Here is a 21,052-nt window from a genome sequence, read left to right as displayed (position 1 = left end):
CCTAGAGTCTAGAATATGTTACCCTGAATTTTATATTAAAGGTGCATTAGCAGCAGAATTTAACAAGACAAATTTGACATCCAAGGAGAAGTCCTTTATTTTAACCTCCAGACTAAGACTGAGGTCTTTACCTGTGTATCTCTGGGCTTTTCTTGTTTTTAGCTGCTTCCTGTTCAGTTCCTCTCTTTAGGTATTTAGTAAAGCGTTCATGCAATGTCATTCCAGAAGACCCAAAGTGATGCTCTGTTGAGATTCAAAGAAAAATATGTTATGCTACTGAGGGCAGATACAATGTTCAACTCTTTGCAAACCTGTAGCCAGAGAGACGTGAATAAAGTAGTCAAATCCATACAATAAACACTGAAGACAAAGGAAAAAGGCGAGTCCAGACACCCTTGTACAGGCGTGCAGGGGGTTAAAAAAACAAAAAACAAAACCAAAAACTGGAAGCTGATGTTTCTTTGAAGTACAGGGCATATTTCACTTTATATTTCAGATGCAGCCTGTAACTAGCCCTACCAGCTTCTATATCACTTCTCTTGGTCACTCCCCCATTTGCCCAGGGGATGATAGAATAAGTGGGGGAAGAAATTTATACACATCTTCCCCTATCAGCCTAAGTTTACAAACATCTGAAACCTCATTTTAAGGATTTTACCTATCTCACAGTAAGGTAACTAGCAGTTTTGCTAGCAGTTCAAAATATTCATCTCTATAAATAAAACAAAAACTTCTTCCTGGTATAATTTTCTTCAAGCCAGCCCCTACCTCCAAGCGAGATAAGGGGCCCAAAGGTTCCTTCATTTGCACACTTTCATCCTTCATATTACAGAAGTCAACAGTATGGATGGGGTCTCAGCTCACCTTTAACATGGTGAACAATGGTCACTATGTGCTGGGCAAATAATTCTGAGGGGCTACGCTGAGACTGAGCCGACTGGATGTGCTGGAAAATGGAACGAAATTCCTGTTCCTTTTTGTTGCTATGGACTAGATCCCGACAAAGCTTGCGTTCCTGAGCCAATAAGCCACTGGGTCTGGAAAAAGAAACACAGGGAGATTCAAGTAACAAGACAAAGTCAAAACATTTAAAACATAAAAGCAGGGGCGGGGTTGTAGCTCAGTGGTAGAGTGCTTGCCTAGCACATGTGAGGCTCTGGGTTCGTTCCTTAGCACCCACATAAAAAATAAATAAATAAAATAAAGGTATTGTGTCTACCTACAACGAAAAAAAAGAAACATTAAAAAAAAAGTATAGTCTTTTTTTTTTTTTTTTGGGGGGGGGGCGTTGTTTATGGGGATCAAACCCAGGGACACTTTATCAGTTCTTTTTATTTTTATTTTGAGATAGGGTATCACTAAGTTGCTGAGGCTGACTTGGAACATGTAATCCTCCTGCCTCAGCCTCCCAAACAGCCAGGATTATAGGTGTGTGCCACTGTACCCTGCTCCACAAAATTCTCTTTTATCTATCAAAGTTCAAAGTAACTTCAACACACTGTAACTATGAAAAAGGTTATCCAAGGTACTACCTCTTTCCTCTCAGCCCTGGAAATCTTCAAGTTGTGTGAAATATTAAAAAGTTCAATGATCCTGTTTTTTTTTGTTTTTGTTTTTTTTAATTTATTTGGGGGGGGGGTTCACACACAAAAACAAACCATAAGATTATTAAAGGATGAACTAGCTTAGTGAGCCAAGGCCAGGCACCTCACTGCGTAAGGAAGCCGGTAGTAGTGGGATGTGGCTGGAATGCTGCACAAGCAGGTTTCTGTCTTATTGGGGAGATTACACCAAGTCACAACCAACCGGCCTGAGCCTCACCACCATGTCCTAAAGTTTGGCCCCTGATTCCGTCAACTCTAAATTGTCTATATGCTATTTGATGGTGGGGGACTTGTAGACTTTGACGACCCAACCGAAGTGGAAAAGTGAATCCTGGGTGGCTTCCTAGGCAATAGACATCAGGAACAGGATGGGGGGAAGGTCCTGCCTGAGGGTGACGAACAGAGAGCAAAAATACAGGGAACCCAGCCACCAAGAAAGTCAGTCACTAGAGACTGAAGATTACTTCTCAACCTCAGTAACACTGCCCCTAACCAAATACTCATTCAGCAACAAACACACTCCACTGACAGGCAGGTATGAGGTTGTCAGCACTGACACTTGGACAGCATGGGGACGTACAAGAGTCTGTACTAGGAGGGGGTTAAGTGACACCAATTAGGCCACTAGAGCCCAGAGGATAAACAAGGAGTACATCTCACCGTGCAAGGTCCTCATCAAAAGAGTCCATCCGGACATTGACCTGGGCCTCCCGAGTAATAGAAAAGGAAGACTTCCCTGAGGAAAAGTCTCCTTTGGCTCCCAGCTTGTCACGGCTCTCAGAGGTCTTCCTTGGGGGAGGCGATGAGCTTTTCTCCTGGACCGCCTTATAAGCAGTCACTCTGAAATTCTTCTCAGGCACAAACCCTCTGTGCCCACTTTCGGTCCTCTTGGCCCCTCCACGCTCCTCCTTTTTGGATCTCTCTGTGAAAGGTTCCTCCTCCAACTCCTCTGCTTTCCTCTGCTTTTCCTTCCCTCCAGGTGCATACACCAGGCCTTCCCACTTGCCAGACTTCTCTTCCTCTTGGTTTTTGCTTGCACCTGCTATGACTTTAGACATAAATTTGGGTTCATCATCAAACTCAGACTCCTTCCTTCCCTTAGTTTTGTCCTTATCTTGGTCATCCATCTCCTCCTTGTGGAAGTCAGCCATCTTCTTCTCAAAGTCATCACGGAGCTTATACCTTTTGGGTGATTGACTGCTGCGAAAGGGCTTCTCAGTATCAGTCTTGGGAGCAAATGGATCAGATTTCATCTTTGCATCCACATCAGAGAAGCTCCCTTTCTCTTTCACTTTCTCTTTTTCACTATTTGTTTGTTTCTGCTCCTTATCTTTCCCATTCTCTGTCTTCTGCTCTTCCAGATACCTAGTTATAAAGACATAAGGGAGACACACAAGAAGGCCTCTTAAGCACTCTTCTCTGCAACATTACCTGTCCACATTCTTTGAGTTTTGATTTTCTGAGCAAACATATCTTGTAGATTCCAGCATTACCAGTTAACTTTCTAATTTCTAGTGATTTCTGAAAAACAGCCCTTTACAGATTCATAAACTTGGCATTTTAAGTGGAGTCAGTGGAGTTGTGTCTCTCAATCAAAAGAAGAATGTCAAAAGTTATTTTTAGGATACTGAAAAACAAAAATCCACTTACCTGTAATGTGGTCTAGGGGAAAAAAACTAGGGTCTTACCCAACTTTCACTCAGTCATTTAAAATCTGCTTTCAGCAAAGTTAATATATAGTTCAACCTTGGACTGTTTTGCTTTTATACAACTCACATTTGGAAATACAAGTCTCAAAGAGAGACTTCAAATTTGCTTCAAGTCACCTAGAAGATCTAAATATGAAATATACTGTGAATAAAAATAAAAACAAAATACTTGTTAATGGGGGAGAGGGGTGGCAGTGGCAAAAATCAATTCTCCTTATGGAAAAAAAGAGCCCAAGCTCCAATCTTTTAATGAGATTCACAGTCCTGGCAAGGAATAAAACTTATACTTTAAAGCAGACTTACTGAAGGCAGGAAAGTATAGACTCTAAACACTGAACATCTCATCTGTACTGTTAATGGAGAAAGTTTAATTATATAACTTACATTAAAGAACCAAGGGACTGCAGGGGGATCAGAGAAAATGCTAAAAAAAAAAAAAAAAAAAAGAACAAAGAGAAAGGGAACTTCTTGCTGGAAAGTTCTCCTGATCACAACCTGGTCCCAATGCAGCTTCCCTGTAACCTCTGTGCCATCCCAATCCATCCAACCACACAAACAAAGATTCGTGCTCCAACTCACCATGTCCCCCAGGGTAGAAAGATGAAAGCACTGTCATGTCCCATGTCCTCTCCTAACACGCAGCCTGGTTGGCTTCTACTGGGACATACACCCACCTTGAGGTTTTAAAACAAGGCCTTCCTGGACTAAGCCTTGGGCTCTCCCCTTCTGCCCAGTCTCCTCAGGCAGAGGGTATGTGGCTCTTCACCGTGATGGGCTGATGCAGATCGAACACAGCAGATGGTGGGTCCTAGAGGTCTAACAGCTCCAATGGCCATTCATGTTGGCAAAGACCATATTTTTTTGGTAGCTGACCCACAAATCTCTACTGTTCTCTGGCTTACATTGGTAGAATCCAAGGCAAATTTTAAATGTGAAAACATCATTGCAGAGTAGTCTATAAAGAAACTTTATGCTGTAATACAAATTCAGGAAGGTAGGAAAGCTGAAGTTAAGCTAAAGGTTTCCTTGGGTGATATTTTTAATGTCTGCTAATGAAAAGCTGAGGAAATGGGGATTACCTTATTACTGTTAATCAAAGCTTTAACTTAGATCACATTACAAGTAGCTGCCAGCTGGCAAGATAAAGTACAACCACAGAGAAGAAATGAGATACTTGCCTCTTGGTATAGGCTGCTCCTCCTGAAGCAGCGCTCTCTTCCTTCTGAGATGAGCCATATGTGGAGCCAGTAGCCGGAGGACTCTTACCCACAGGGCTCTTTTTGGACGGACTCAAAGACCCAGAGCCATGGTCAAACTGACCTTGGTGTGTCCCAGACTGATACCCAGCACCACTAGGTAGAGTTGAGCCCATCTGAGATGTGCTGGAAAGTGGAGGACTAGGTTTTGGCACAGGGCTGGGACGGGGTGACCGCCGTCTCACCACCACAGATTGGAGAGGGCTTTTGAGAGCTGGGCTTCGCTCCCGGGGACTCAGGTCAGAAACTGAGGCCCGTGATGCGGAACCAGTGCTGTAGGTGGTGGCATCTGGCCATGGCTTCGAGCTCTCAGACACTTTTGCATCTTGAGAGGTGCCTCCAGAGAAGGACTGCTCCTTGGCCTCATCTCCCTGGTTGTCCCCAGCGGCCTGAGACGGCCGGCTGTCCTTGGAAGAGGACTTTTTCTCCTTTGCAGACTTGCGCTTAGAGGACTCAACGCGGCTGTGGTTGGAGGAAGAACGAGAGGATGAAGATCGCCTTGACCTGTCAGAAGAAGATTTATCAGAGTTCCTAGAATGGCTCCTGGACCTTGGTGACGGGGACCTTCTCTTTGGGGACCGGGATCGGGAACGGCCCCGACGAGGACTGTATGCTTGCCGGTAGTTCTGCCAGTTGGAGCGGTAGTTTCCATAGCCTCCACGGTTATACTGGCCCCATGGATAGAAGCCTCTGTTGCGCCCACGAAAATAATAGGGTCTCCTATAGCCTCTGTTGTGACCTCGGAAATCCCGATTCTGATACACTCTGGGATGATTCCTTTCTCTGTTATGGGCTGGAGAGTACGATCTGGAACGAGACCTAGAACTGCAGAGGAAGGGAAAGGGGAAGATGTTTGAACTTTTGACAAAATTTTAATTTAAAAAAAAAAAAAAAAAGAAAAAGAAATTGCTAACAAAGATAACACTCTGAAATCCCTGTTCTTATGTGTCATTTTTCAGTTCTGTTCTCAAATCAAGGGTGTAAACTTTATATTTTAATTCCATTCCTTATGGCCCATAAAGACAAAAACAGAGGAGTTGTTTTGACAAATGATCAGATACTGAGATCATTTCATTACTATCAGTACACATTTTAAATTTTACAATGAAAGGAACATTAAAAATTTCTTAATGTAGTAAACTAAAGACCATTTTAGTATATAACTTCTTAAAAAGAGTTTTTTAAGAGTGCCTATGTCTTAGTTTTTCACAGGTACAGGGAATTTTTTTTTTTTTTTTTTTTTAATTTTAGTTGTAGGTGGCCATCATGCCTTTATTTTATTCATCTATTTTTATGTGGTGCTGAGGATCAAACCCAGGGCCTCACACATGCTAGGCAAGCACTCTGCCACTAAGCTACAGCCCCAGCCCCAGCACAGGAGATTTAACAGGTCTCTAGGTCAATGGAAGGGAGAAAGAACTATGGGCTCTGGTACAGGTGAACTATTCATGTCCTCTGGCTCCTTAAGGTTATAACACTCCACTCCTATCTTAGTCACCCCTCTCTCTCTGCAGGGCAAATTACTTAGATCTCACTAAGGATTTTACAATCCCACTGTAATTGTAAAGGTACAGTTACAACAGGTCAACACCAAAGAACACCTGGAGGACCTATCAGTTCAAAGTTTAAAACAAATTACTGAAATCGGATTCATAAAGCAAATATTGGTTTGTACAAGGGACTGAAAATGGTCTATTTAGGTCAAACTACAGTGGCTAAGCTACACAATCTTACAGAGGTGCCACAAGAGGGCACTATCTGACCATAAGGCACCAGGTATACATGAAGTTAAGCACAACAGAAATTACAAAAAGACCCCCCCCAATCAGTGTACACATCTTCCAACCCAGTTTGAAGGCTAGTGTATGTTTTTGTTTAACAATATAGAATTCTAGTGCAGCAAAGGTACACTCCAGAACCACTGAAATTCAGCAGTAACCTAACTTTATAAGCATAAGGTTCATGAATACTAGGCCTATTAATGACAAGGAGCCTTGTCACTATCAAAAAGCCAAAAAATACGTCTGTTGGTGTAAAAATACACTAGGGTTCTTGGATACCATTTGTTCTATCAATTATGATACAATCACTAACATTAACCACTATTCCTAAGCAGTTAACTAGAAGTATGGGACATTTACCAAAAATTCTTTCCAAATTAAAAAAAAAAGTTTTCTTTAAATATAAAGACTGGGCTGGGGATATAACTCAGCTGGTAGAGTGCTTGCCTCAAAAGCAGCAAGGCCCTGGGTTCAATCCCCAGCACCTATTCACTTAATCAGCAGGTCTTCTCATATCATGCCTAAATGGGAACAGATGCACTTTTTTCTTTTGAGTGGTGCTAGGGATCGAACCCAAAAGCATGACAGATGAACAATGTAACACTTTACTGTTTGTCTGTCTTTTAAAATACAGTACTCCCCCCGTATACCATGGTCTTGCTTTCTCAGGTTTTAGTTACCACAGTCAAAAAATATTAAATGGTGCCAAATGCAGCAGTATACACCTATAATCCCAGCAGCTCAGGAGGTGGAGGTAGGAAGACCACAAGTTCAAAGCCACCTCAGCAACTTTATATTTTTAGCTATTATTCTCTTACTGTGCTTAAGTTTTAGTTTATGAGTTAAACTGTATCATAGGTATGTGTGTATAGGAAAAAAACCAGTACTACATATAGGGTCCAGTACTGGTCTCAGCAACAGGCACCCACTGGATCATGGAACACATCTCCTGTGAATAAGGGGGAATCCATGGGAACAATTTAGCAAATGTGCCAGGTGCAGGGTTTTTTTTCCCTGCTTTGGAATTTAGCAACTAAACAAAACAGTATTTTTAAGAAGAAACTCATATTCAATTTAATCTAATGACAATAAAGTAGGGTTGAGTTCCCAGTATTTATTACCTACTATGCAGTGATTTTTTTTTTATCTACCCCATGAAGAACATCAAGGGTCAAAGAGGCATCTTACTGCTGATTGTTAATGTTTGCTACTTAAGTATAATTAAAACAAAAACAAAAACAAAAACAAAAAACTTACCTTCCACACTTTCATTCAGAAACAGTAACAACATAAGAAAAAGAAGGGAGAGGCAGATGCAGGCTATGAAACTGAGAGTGATGGATTAAATGACTATGCTTGAGGGAGGTGATCCACCACCAGCACTAAGAAGGGTCTATTTCATGTCCCATCCTCAGGCTACTGATGCTTCTGTTACAAATTACTAGTGAGGGCCCTGTGGCATACTGCATCCAAAACCCGCGGTCATTGCACAGATGCAGGAACATGCGTCTCTGCAGGTTGCAAATGAAGTTATATAAGAGAAGTCACTGAAAAGGATACAGTCTGTGAAATACAAGGAAATAATCAATTTTCTCCAATTCTGTAGAACTCAGCAGTTAGTTAATTTAAAAGCATGGTTTCTCAAACTCTCTGGACAGATAACTTTCCTTGTAGGAGAGGGAAAACAAAAGAAAAAACCATGAAACAGATAAGCCAGAAATAAAAATAGAGCAAAGTGGCAAACTCATCTGTTTCTAAAAAACAGAGAAGTCAGACTAGAATAAAGTATAAAAGCACATTTTCTGTGGAAAAGTTCTTCCAGAATAACCATCTTCTAGGTATAGGAAAGCACATAAAGTGGCTCTAGACCTAACCCAGCACAGACTGCTGAAGATATTTTTCCTTCATTTGCTAAGTCAATGACCACACCAAACAATCCGTAGAATCAGGAGAAAAGATCTTCCCAACATTCCAGTTGTTACAAACACAATCAGAGTTGGCACTTTGAGATTTGGTTTGTGTCAATTTAATTTTGTCTCTCAGTTTTGATTGTAGAGCCTCTTGGTTTGGAACCAATTATTTAGCTTTCACTTACTAGATTAAAATTTAAAACATTATCTTTCAGAAAATAAATGAACTGAAAGTGAAATTTAAGCCACCTAAATCAAAAGACTCTGGGTGCAAGAAAGACAGAAGTTATGAGGAGTCTGCTCAGTTCCTTGACAGCAATTTCCTGAGGCAGAAAACATATATTTAGTGGGTTTCCTTTCAGTATTTATGCATACCTACTTTTGTTCAGTCTCTGGCCTGAAATTTATTTTTGGTCTGATTTCTCAGATTCCATTTAAGAATTAACTTGTTTGCGTCAGAAGGAAAAAACACCCCACCAACCATGTGTTTTATAGATTCTTCAGAGTACTACTGTAGAGTTGCAGAAACCACCAAGAGTAAAGCTTAGTTACTGACTTTTCCTGATGTTTATTTTAAATTTCATAATATATTTTTCTAAGAAAAGGAGTCTAGATACTCATCTGAAATAAACAGCAGGGGTTCCAAGCAGCAAAACTGACAAATTATCTCCTTGCTAGTGCAATTGTGACAAAAAAGAATGAAGTTGTGCAAAGACCCCATTACTATTTAAATACATCAATGTTTCCCAACTCCCATATACAAACTGTATTCACTAAAAGGCTTTTTTATCTACCCACATAATTAAAAAATACTCTTAATGAATGAGAAACCTGACTCACAAGACATCAAAAGAGGAAAGATGGTGGAGTTTGGCATCCTACTTCAAAACATAATTGAAACAGGAAAGTCTACTGAAAGTGTAAAAACTGAATCAAAAAATACAATAAATTCAAAAGCACCATTTTCACATTTAGTAAGATAAAGTGGTTTTACAGCAAATTTTAGATAGTTTTAAGATGTATTTTAATGAATAGACGCAGCTCATTAGTAATTGGCACATTAGGGATATAGAAATGGTAAATTTCTAAGAGCTTAATTATTTTAGTGGTTAAAGCTTCTCCTACCTGCAATGTTGCTTATATTATTAGCTATCTTTTCTTTGTTGATGCAAATAAACTGTGGTCTAAGGTTTTCAAAAATATTTTAGTGAAAAGTAATCAGGTGTAGAGATTTGAAGCAAGCTGCTCAGATAACAATAAAATGCTCTTTCTTCCAAAGTAGAAGGGAAATAATGTGTGCTGGCAGAGAATACGAATTAAGCAAGCAGCCTGGCAATCACAGATGACTTGAATTTGTAGAGTTTGAAGAGGCCTGGAGTTATCTTACAGCCCCTCTCTACCCGCTCAAAGTCCATCCCACCCCCACTTGATACAGAAATTCTAACGAAAGTGCTTCAAAACTCACACTGACTGTTACAATGATCAACTCAACATACAAAACTACACCCCCTTACCTTAGCCTGCGCTTCCTCGAACGAGACACAGATCGGCTTCGAGATCGAGACTTCGAAAATGAACGAGAACGAGATCTTGATGCAGATCTTGAGCGAGAAGAGCGAGATCCAGACTTGGATTTGTTTGTTTTTGACATCTCTGAAGACAGGGTCGACTTTTCAATTTTACCTAATGTAAAAAAAAAAAAAAAAAAAAAAATCCAAACAAATGCATGAGTTTCTCTGCAAACTTGAACTTTCTGGACATTTAAAAACATTTTTTAAAAAAACCCATTCTTTGCTCTTTCATCAAAAGAAATTTCTAGGGGCAGGGGCTGCAGCTCAGTGGTAGAGCTCTTGCCTAGCATGCACAAGGGCCTGGGTTTGATTCCAGCACTGGTGTAAGTTGAGGGGATTTTTAAGTAGTACAAACTCTAAATAGACCAAACCACAGAAGCAAAAGGAAAACTTCACAAATCACCCCAACCAGGTCGCACTAAGAACAATTGACAAGGACAAGGGAAACTATCAATGATTTGGTACAATCTTTTCTCACTAAACAGATAAAATTTGAGGACTAAATCAGCTATTAATAAAAGTACTGAGATGATCTGAGACAGACTACCAAGTTCCAAGAGAAGAAACATTTGCATTTACATCTTGATTAAAGAGGGTGTGGTACATCTGACCATATTTCTTCCTCTTTGAATTACATATAGCCTGCAAAGTCATGTACTGTATCTTTAATACTTATTTTCAAAGAACACGTTCATAGAGTAAGAGTATTCTCAAATATTCTAATACTACAACAGCATATACTCCACCCTGTAAGATACAGACTACTAATCCATAAATACAGGACAATGATAATTTATAAAGTGAAGAACCATTACTTTCTTACGATTCTTCACTAACATCAAAGTCAACTTTCTTTCAAGTCATTTTCTCTTCCTCCAGGAAAGAACAGAGCATCTAAAAGGCCCTGAGAGGTGAACACTCGGTTTGGTCCTTACACCCTACCAGCACCTTGGACATCTTTCCAGCAGCAAAAAACATTAATGCCAAGGCATGTGTCTATCAAACACCAGCAATAAAGGATCTGCCAAAGATCATTAAGCTAGTTAATAGTTAAACCAGACCAAAACCAAACCAAAACCCTTCCAGGGTCTATATACTATCACACCTAGCCACCTCACTACTTAATAAAAAATGCTGCCAGAGTTTGTGAAGGAACAGTAATAACCAATAAATATTTCCCTCTCCCCTACGTCTCAGATTTTCTGGTTATTCACATTTCTGCTCAAAGTTATCCAAGAGCTTCCCTGACATCCCAATCAAAAGCAGTCACCCTGTCATTCCCTAGGGTCTAGTCTAGTACCCTGTTTTTACTTCAGAGCACTAAATTCATTATTTGAAACTATCTTGTTTACTTTTTGTTATTGTCTTTAACCAATTAGAACATGAGCTAACAGTAGAAACCTCATCTTATTACTGCTGTATACTCAAAGTCCAGAATAGCAAATGTTTAAAATACTTTTATTTTTCATTTTATCCTCAAAAAGGGCATTATTACATACCATTTTACAGATACTGAGGCATGGAGAATGGAACTGACTTGCCCGAAAACACACAGCTTCAAGCAGCACTGGCTCCAGGAGAGGCTCCCCCACCCACTCCAGTGCTGGTCACTGAACAGAGGGTCTTGCACATATGTGCTAAGCAAGCACTCTAGCCCTGAGGTAGACTCTCAATTGTAAGCCAGTGTTCTCAACCACTGCATTATTCTGCCTCTCGAAAGGAATGTCTGATGTGTAGGGGGCGCTCACATACTTGTGGAGTGAATGCACTCAAATCTCCTCCCGTACTGAGTTTACAAAAAGGCAGCAAGGTAAGGAGATTACTGAAAGGTAGTGTCTGTTTCTAACCAATATATTTAAAAGTTTTAGGTTTCAATTTTAAAAACTTTGGAAAGCCAGAAAACTGCTGTAGCTCCAGCTTATAGGCAAAGTAACCATGGTTTTAGAGTCATAATTTAGAAGAGAGCTGAGAAACTAAGAAAGCCAGAAATAAAGGATGACAAGATACTGCTGGATGAGGGTACCAAGGACCTATGGTGTAAGTCCTGCCAAGGACCAGACTGCTGTGTGCTCTAGCAAGGTCAAAGTTTTTTCCACTTGGAGTCAATTTTGGGCAATAGGGTCACAGTACAAAGCAAGAATACAGGAATAAATTATTCAGGGATGGGAGGTGGAGGTATAAATGACCATTCACCATGAGAATATAAAAACTATATTTTGTTTTTCTAGCTAGCCTTCAGCATATCTTGGGAATTTCTGGGTTCATCACTGCTTGAATAGAAGGTTATTCTGTCATAAATTCTGGGTTGCCTACCTAGTTAACATCTCTGTCCAGTTTTCAATTTTAGTTTGCATAAGAAGTAAAAATCACTTTAATTCACTTACAACACAAGGACAGTATCACACTTAAAAGGGAAAAGAGTGTTGGGGGTGGAGTTAGTGAAAAAGGAGACGTGTATTTTAACATCCAGAAACTGGAAAATTAAGAAACTAAAGATGGAAGAAAACATTCAACTTTTGGTTTTTTGGGATAGGCTTATTTCACTTAGCATGATAGTTTCCAGATTCATCTATTTACTGGCAAATGTCATAAAGTTATTCTTCTTTATGGCTGAATAATATTCCATTGTGTATATATATCACAAATTCTTTATCCATTCATCTGTTGATGGGTTCCATAGTTTATCTATAGTATATCTATAGTAGAACATATCTATAGTGAATTGTACTGCTATAAACATTGATATGGCTGCATCACTGTAGTATGCTTTAAAATCCTTTGGAAATATGTCGAGGAATGGGATAACTGGGTCAAATGGTAGTTCCATTCCTAGTTTTTGGGTTTTTGGTACTGGGGATTGAACCCAGGGTTGCTTAACCACTGAGCCGTGTCCCCAGACTCTTTTGTATTTTATTTAGAGACAGGGTCTTGCTGAATTGCTTAGAGCCTAACTAAGCTGTGGATGCTGGTTCTGAACTCTCGGTCGTCCTGCCTCAGTCTCCTGAGCGGCTGGGATTACAGGCATGTGGCTGGCTCATTCCTGGTTTTTTGAGGAATTTCCATACTGTTTTCCAGAGTGGTTAGGCCAATTTGCAGTCCCACCAGCAATGTATGAGTGTACCTTTTCCCCCACATCCTTGCCAACATATATTGTTACTTGCATTCTTGATAACTGCCATTCTGACTGGAGATGAAATCTCAGCATAGTTTTAATTTTAATTTCTCTATTGTTAAGAGATGTTGAACATTTTTTCATATATTTGTTGTACTTCTTTTGAGAAGGATCTGTTCAGTCCCTTTGCCCATTTATTGACTGGGTTAAGATATATAATTACAAGGTTTTATGCCACTAAAATCACACCTTATTTTTCAACTCCACGGAATAGTATTGGCAGCAAAAACCAAAGCAAGGGTCTCTGAATCAAAAACTTTCCAAGATAAGGAAGACGTTCACCTTCTCACTCTGGACTGTTAGTTTCAAGTCCCTAGAGATTATGGCAGCACTGTGCTTGCTCATGGTGGGGATCTGCTGAATTCACCAGAACAAACATTTTGGGAGCATACTGCAGACAACCTCATGTTCACAGCCCTAAGGGCAGCCTACTGAGAGCTTATATTTGATAGGGGGTTGGGTTCCCAGAAAAAGCAGTGCCAAACAGATCCTTTCAATAGGCTACTTTGGGAGTTCCAATCTTGGTCACCCAAAAAGGCCAAGTTGCATATAAACTACACAACTATCTTTCAGTCCAATAAAATACTAGGTTCACATTCAAAAAGATCTCAAGAAAGTTTTAAGTGATTTTTCTTTCTTTTATCAGCAGTGGGGATCAAATCCAGGGTCTCACATATGTGAGGCAAGCTCTACCTCTGAGCTACATTTCCGGTTTCTATTATTTTTATGGAAAGATAATTTACTGCAGTTAACAGTAAACTTAATTTTTAAAAATATTTTTATTTGCAAATAAAACAAACATACTATAATCTGAAAATAAACAATAACCTAAAACAAACAAACAAAAAAAAAGACCCAAACCTTCCCTAACACATAAAATCAATTTAAAAATCGATTAAAAATCAAGTCTGGGAGCTGGGGTTGTAGCTCAGTAGAGCGCTTGCCTAGCTCATGAGGCACTGGGTTTGATCCTCAGCACCACAAAAAAATAAGTAAAATAAAAGTATTGTGTTCACCTACAACTTAAAAAAAAAAAAAAAAAAACCTAGTCTGTGGTGCACACCTGTAATCCCAGCAGCCCAGAAGGCTAAGCAGGAAGAGCACAAGTTCAAAGCCAACCTCAGCAATTTAGAGGGTTTAAATAACTTAATGAGACCCTGTCTCAAAATAGAAAAAGGGGCTGGGGATGTAGCTCAGTGTTAAAGTGCCTCTGGGTTCAATCCCCAGCATTCCCCTCCCCTGTCTGCCAAAAATAAGTCCTTTAAAGCTCTCTATGACTCCATAGAAAGACAATGAAACTGAATTGGGGATTAATGCCTATGGCATGAATGGTTTGAGTATGTACACACAACTGTTTTGAACAGCTCTACCACTGTACTGTGACATCTGTATGATGCTTTGTTGATTACTCTTTTTTTCCATTCTCATTAAAGCCAAACTTACTCAGAGGATATTCAATTTCTTCAAGAGATCTAGTGTACCTTTAAGAGCATGCTCAGAACATTTCTCATGGTGTTAACTCTCATTTCACTGTCCACATTATAACTAATTAAATATTAGACAATCTGATAACCAACAGCACCAGATGCTTCCCTGTAGCAATGAAACAAAGAAGTGGCTTTATCTAATTTTCTTGGATTATTACAATGTATCAGCATCAAGATTTCATAACTATTTTCTCTTTCTTTTTAAAATAAGAGATGGATCTTGCTATATTGCCCAAGCTGGTCCTGAAATGCTAGGCTCAAGTACCCTTCCTGCCTCACTAGTTAAGTAGCTGGGACTACAGCTGCATACCACTGTGCCCAACTATCATTATCAACTCTTACTCAAAGGTCTCATGACAGAAATGCCAGATGTTAATTAAAAGAAACAGAAGCACTACACAGGAACATCTGCTCTGTTTAATTTGGGTTTTAGGACCCAGATTCTAAGATTAGAGACAAGGCAGAATCAACAACAACTATCATACTTTATCTAAAGGAAACTAATGGTCAAAACAATAGGTAAGAACAACTACCAAAAATTAAAAAAAAAAAAAAAAAATAACAACAATAACCTATGGAACTCCTCCCCAAGATATAACTTTCCAAGAGTCAAAACCCTCAGCATAAGACAAAAACATAAGTACCCATCTCAAAAAAGACCCAGGGATATAGCTCAGTGGTAAAGTGTTCCTGCGTTAGATCCGCACAACCAAAAAAATAAGTCCCAAAATTAACATGTACCAACAAAATATGCTGAAATACCACAATATGTAACTGTATAATATCCACAACCTAAGTTCATAAACGTCAAAGTGTCACTAATAAATGATGAAAGGAGAATATGAAAGCATAAGAATATACATCTTTGGGCAGGGGTGCTGCGTAGTGGTAGAGAGCTTGCCTAGCATTTGTGAGACCCTGGGTTTGATCCCAGTACCCCTAAAAAGAAAAAGAAAAAAAAAAATCTTAAAATACAGAGCATACCAAGGCTATGATTTAACAACTCTAAACAGTATCTAAAGAAAATTATCAATCTAGAAGTAGGGGACCACAGAGTTAAAACCTAGAAATTAACATATTACCTAACAACTGATATTTGCCCTGCTTCCAACAACAGGCTGGGGTACAGAGTTGGAGGTGGCATTTAGTAGGCAGCTACATCGAGTTCACAGAATATTTATGTTGACACTGGGGGAAAGGCAGTAAGCTGGAACTGCCCTGAAAATCCAGTGTACATCATTTCCTCAAGTAAAATGGTGCAGCTACCCTGCCTTGATGGAATTACAACCTAAAGGCATCCAACTCAAAGCTCAGTGGTGCACGTCTACAGTCCTAAGCTACTCTGGAGGCTGAGCCAGTAGGATCCCCTGAGCCCAGGAGTTCAAGAACAGCCTGAGTGACAAAGACCCTGTCTCCCCCCACCCCCACCCCCAAAAAGGGAAAATCAAGTTCATCTTACTCTTTATTCAGAATGGGTTCATTGAATACTCTTCTAATTTATCATCTGGTCTCTGATGGACCTGCTACCAGTAAAGAATGCCCTGGGGACTAGGGTTGTAGCTTGGGGGCAGGGGCAGAGTGCTTGCTTACTAGTACGTGTGAGGCACTGGGTTCAATTCTTAGCACTACATAAAAACAAATAAAATAAAGGCATGCTGTCCATCTACAGCTACAAAAAGAAAAAGAAAAAAAAAAAAAAAAGCCCTGAACAAAAGTTGGCTTTCCTGTCAAATAAACACTGGAAGTTGATTCCCTGGCACTTTGGTTTATCAATAACAACTACTAATATTTACTAAGAAGTTCCAAAGAGCTATGAACCTTCAGCATTATCTCATTTTACACATGCAAACCTCATCAAACACTACATTTTGTACCTATTTTACAGAAGAGATTAGGAATTAGAGTTAGGTAACCAGTCCCAAAGTTCCACAGATGGTTAAGATCAGAATTAAACACATCTTTCTGATATTACGTCTGTGACTCATCAGTATCTTATTCCCCAAGGAATGTGGTTCTTAAATCTGCAAAGCTAAGATGCTTAACTAATGTGGCCATCAGCTCTCTTCCTTCACTCCATCTCTTTCACAGTATATGATAAAAAAAAAGGGGGGGGGGGGTAAGGTTTACTGAAGGCTGTCAGAACTCCAGCTGTCAGAAGTCATATAAATATTGTGAAAAACAATATGTTGCAGATGACTTCAGAGAGCTTGAAGTAGGAATGCTACAGCCAGTTGCAGAACAAAGAGCTTCGTGGAGTAAGAGAAATCAATCACAAGAAACATGAGCATAGTGACCACAACAAAATGACTAGAAATGCATCTCTAGGAGGGGCAGTTCAACACCAGTTTCTCTGGGGGGATTCTCTGCCACAGAGATTGCCTATACCATGCTTTTCAATGAAGCTTATCTGTTCTCAAAATTAATCAGAACAGGGTAGAGAATTATGGCATGAAAAATTATCTATATAGTAAGACTGGTTTCTACTTGTCACAAGCCATTAAGGAAAGAACTGTTAAGCACTATAAACAGAAAGCAAATTGGAAACATGCTATTTCTCTACAAATGGCAGTGGCACTGAGTTATCATGATCAATTTCCAGAATGTTTATTTGCAGCTGACTACTTTACCTGTAGAGGCTGGAATCACCTGTTTCAGTTAGCAGCTGACAAAGAAATAATAGTAATATTGTAAATAAGTTAGATATATAAAAAACAACTAAATAAAACTGGAATCCCACTGCATTTATTTTCAAAACTAGAAGTAGTCAGGCACAGTGGCACATGACTGTAATCTCAATGAAGTAACTCAGGAGGCAGAGGCAAGTTAAAGGCCAGCCTAAGTAATTTAGCAAGACCCTGACTCAAAATAAAAGAAGACTGGGATGTGGCTCAGACTTACGCACCCCTGAGTTCAATCTCCAGTACAAGAGGGTGGATGGGTGAGCATGGGGTATAGCTCAGTGGTACAGCATTCACCCAGCATGTGCAAGGCCCTGGGTTCAATCCCCAGCCCAGCAAAATAAACAAACAGGATCCACCCAATTATTTTGCAAGATAAATCAGTCAACAATATTAGTTCAATTCTAAGGTCTTCCAATTTATGGGAAATATCCTCATGTGCATTAAGCACCCTCCTAAAAGTGGGGAGAGGGGGCATCATCCCTTGGAGAGAACAATAACTTCACTAAACAATTTAAAGATAAAATTATACTGGAATTTAGTACTGAAATTCCTGCTTTAAACATAATCGTAGGTACAGATGTAAATTTAAGAAATATCTACATAAGGACCAAACAACAAAGAGTTAATGGGTTCTCTCTGCAGAATGGGAAGATGGACAGGATGGGAGCAGAAGACCATACAAAGGATTCGAGTACTTCTTACTCTGCATAATTTTTCTAGCCAGGTATTTTATAGGTGATTATTGCTATTTCTCTAAAAAATGCTGATCCTCCACAAGTTAATGGATGTACATACATGTTTTGTATGTGTTCTATTTTGTTATTGTATTGTGGTTTGAATCCTGGGGCTGTGTGCATTCTAGGCCAAGTGTTCCACCACTGAGCTACATCCCCAGCCCCAGTTATTTATTTTTTTTATGTTGTCCAGACTGGCCTTGAACTCCTGAATCTTCTACCTCAGCCTCCCAAGTAGCTGGGATTACAGACTTATGCCACCACCATTTATTTATTATTATTCAAACACACACAAAAGTAGAAAGGATAGAATAAGGACGCAAGTGCACCAATCATAAACCCAGCTACTTGGGAGACTGAGGCAAGAGGATTGCAAGTTCAAGGTCAGCCCGGGCAACTTAGTGAAACCCTGACTCAAACCACAGTAATTACCCACCTTCAATTTTTTTCTGCATCATTTTCTACCCTTTTTAAAAACCAGACAATCTGTCTGAAAATATAGACACTAACTATCCAGGGATTTGGTCACTTACCTTCTGACTGTATCACTGCATGGAGCAATCCACCCCATAACAACTTCAGGCAGCAACAATTCAACTTAAGAAAGATGAGTTCTCAGAATGATGCTACATATACAATCCCATCGAATGAGGGACAATGCACTGCTGGCTTCTTTACATCACAGCCAGCAAGAGGTCAAATTCCTTCCTGCTTCTGAACCAGAGTCTCAGTTTCTGGTCCTATCATGTGGCAAACTCCACTCTTTTCATCATTTACTTTTTAAAAGAGCATGACCACATTATTTTTCAACGACTTGGAAAAGTAGAAAAAACTCGTGAGATTAATATTTTTCATGAGGCACAGAACACAGCAGGCAGAGTAGCACTATTTCAAAGCTAATTCCCACATAGGAATCTGAATTTTGTGAAGCGCTTTCTTAACTGATAAATCCCTGCTAGGTGGAAAGGGGATCCATAATCCCAACATACAATAAGCAACCACGCTAGGACAAGAATCCAGGTTCCATTCACATTCTTCCATAATGTTATTTCAAGATGGGACACAAAGGTGGGTATTAAGGGGAGAAATATGCTAAAGTAAATTATCAGTCTAAAATGCCCAGTCCCAAATGGAGTCCAAGAGTGTCACTTTATCATACTGGCCAGGTTATACAGTAAGTAGTAGCTCTGATAGCAGAGATTTGAATATCCAGATAAATGGATTCAAATCTTGCTTCTGCCACCCATTAGCTGGACTCTCACAATCTTCCTAATGTGACCTTTACCTCATAGAATAACCATGAGAACTAAAGAAGTACCTATATACAAAGTGCTTGGCACACAATAGGTGAATTTCTTCCTTAAGCTATGTTTAACTACAGCCACAAAAGTGGCCACATGGTGATATTTAGGAACTTCCCTGGGAATAAGCAGATTTTGCCACCGATTCAATTTGTCTTGCATTTACCTGTCTATAAGTAATCAGATATATTCCTACATGGAACAATGCTTTTATACTTTTACTGGCTAAATTAGCACCCACAGAAGAGGTGCTCTAGAAGGTACCATCAAGGAAGATATAAATCAAAAGACCATATTCACCTTTGGGAGAAGACAAATATCTGCTAGCTGTTAGAGAAAAATCAACAGCAAACTGAGGGGCCATTCATTTAAACTTTTTCATCACAACATCAGCACAGTAGGCAACTTGTGATATCCCCTCTTGAGAATTTACCCAATATCTATTAAGCTCAGGATTATCTATGCAATTAATGCTTCATTATCAGGGAATAGAAGACTAGGCAACTTCAAGAATCTTCAACTCCTCCAAAGGTTCCTCTCCTGTGTCTCTCACAGAAAGTAACAGTAATTTTAGTTCCCATTTTAAATGAGTATGTGTTGTCATTGGAGAATATTTTCTTCTCATTTCTTAGAGGTCCTGGTTTTTATAACTTAAAAGATACCACTAAATATGTTAACTAATGCCCTATGGTTTCCTTCCAACTCTCATTAAACTAAAAGCAAATGATGACACTTAGCTTTTCTTTTTCTTTTTTGGGGCAGTATTGGGGATAGATCCCAGCATGTGAGGCAAGCACTCTACCACTGAGCTACATTCCCAGCCCCACTTAACTGTTTTTTAAAATGAAGTTGATACTAGCCAGATGCAGTGGCATATGCCTATAATCTGAGCAACTTGGGAAGATCACAAGTTTGAGGCTAGTCCCAGATCCCAGTACTGCAACCCCCCCCCCCCAAAAGTCATATTTCTGTAAGGACAGAAATAAATATGAGGTTGGGGCTACAGCTCAGTGGTAGAGCATTTGCCTAGCAGTGTGAGGCACTGGGTTCCATCCTTAGCACCGCATAAAAGTAAGTAAATAAAGATTGTGTACATCTACAACTAAAAATAAATAAATAAATAACAACAACAGAATACAGCAACAATAGTAGAATAATAGCTGAATAATAGCTAGGCACTGTTCTAAATGCTTTATAAATTCACTTAATTCACAAAACTGCCTGAAGAACAGCATTTATTAGTATCCCCATTTTTTTTTTTTCTCCAGTTGTAACTCCAGACAGGATCCAAAGAGGAGTTTTACAATCTCTTCTCTGGGTTTTATGGAGCTTTCCTTTACCCTTCTGTGTTAGCCTCTTAAAGTACTTTGTAAACCTTAAGAAGGCACAGGAAAGGGCACAGTACTCCCATTTTAATAAGAGAAAACTATCTACATCTATTTCACCTCACTGATTCATTAAGGCCACAAAAGGCAACTCTAGAAAATTATTAAGAGCTGGGGCTAGTGGCACACACCTGTAATCCCAGTGGCTCGGAAGGATGAGGCAGGAGGATCTCAAGTTCACAGTCTCAGCAATTTAGCAAGACCCTATCTCACAATAAAAAAGGGCTGAGGATGTGGCTCAGTGATTAAGTGCCCCTGGGTTCAATCCCTAATACCAAAAATAACTAAATAATAAATAAACAGATGCACAGGTGGAAAAAAAAAGAAGGTTCGAAAACATGGAAATCCCTCAAAAAAATAGAACAAAAATGCAGAGATGCAAATAGCAGGAAAATAATAACATAGGAAGAGCAAAGAAAATAAAGAAGAGCCTGGTGCCATGGCACATGCCTGTAATCCCA

General features: G+C 39.5%; 1 protein-coding gene across 1 annotated transcript in view; it reads right to left on the bottom strand.

The window, feature by feature from the left end:
- The window catches only part of THRAP3 (thyroid hormone receptor associated protein 3), a 55,643-nt gene that overhangs the window by 10,481 nt on the left and 24,110 nt on the right, over positions 1 to 21,052 (bottom strand). The window contains exons 3-7 of the mRNA XM_079130090.1: positions 9,775 to 9,943; positions 4,492 to 5,394; positions 2,265 to 2,969; positions 865 to 1,037; positions 132 to 243 (exon numbers count right to left, since the gene is read on the bottom strand). Of these exons, the coding sequence (XP_078986216.1) occupies positions 132 to 243; positions 865 to 1,037; positions 2,265 to 2,969; positions 4,492 to 5,394; positions 9,775 to 9,911 (2,030 nt within the window). The 5' untranslated portion in view covers positions 9,912 to 9,943. The remainder of the gene's footprint in view (positions 1 to 131; positions 244 to 864; positions 1,038 to 2,264; positions 2,970 to 4,491; positions 5,395 to 9,774; positions 9,944 to 21,052) is intronic.

The sequence above is a fragment of the Sciurus vulgaris genome (genome assembly GCF_902686455.1).
Source record: "Sciurus vulgaris genome assembly, chromosome: 1".
NCBI lineage: Eukaryota > Metazoa > Chordata > Mammalia > Rodentia > Sciuridae > Sciurus > Sciurus vulgaris.
This window is presented reverse-complemented; position numbering and strand designations above follow the sequence as displayed.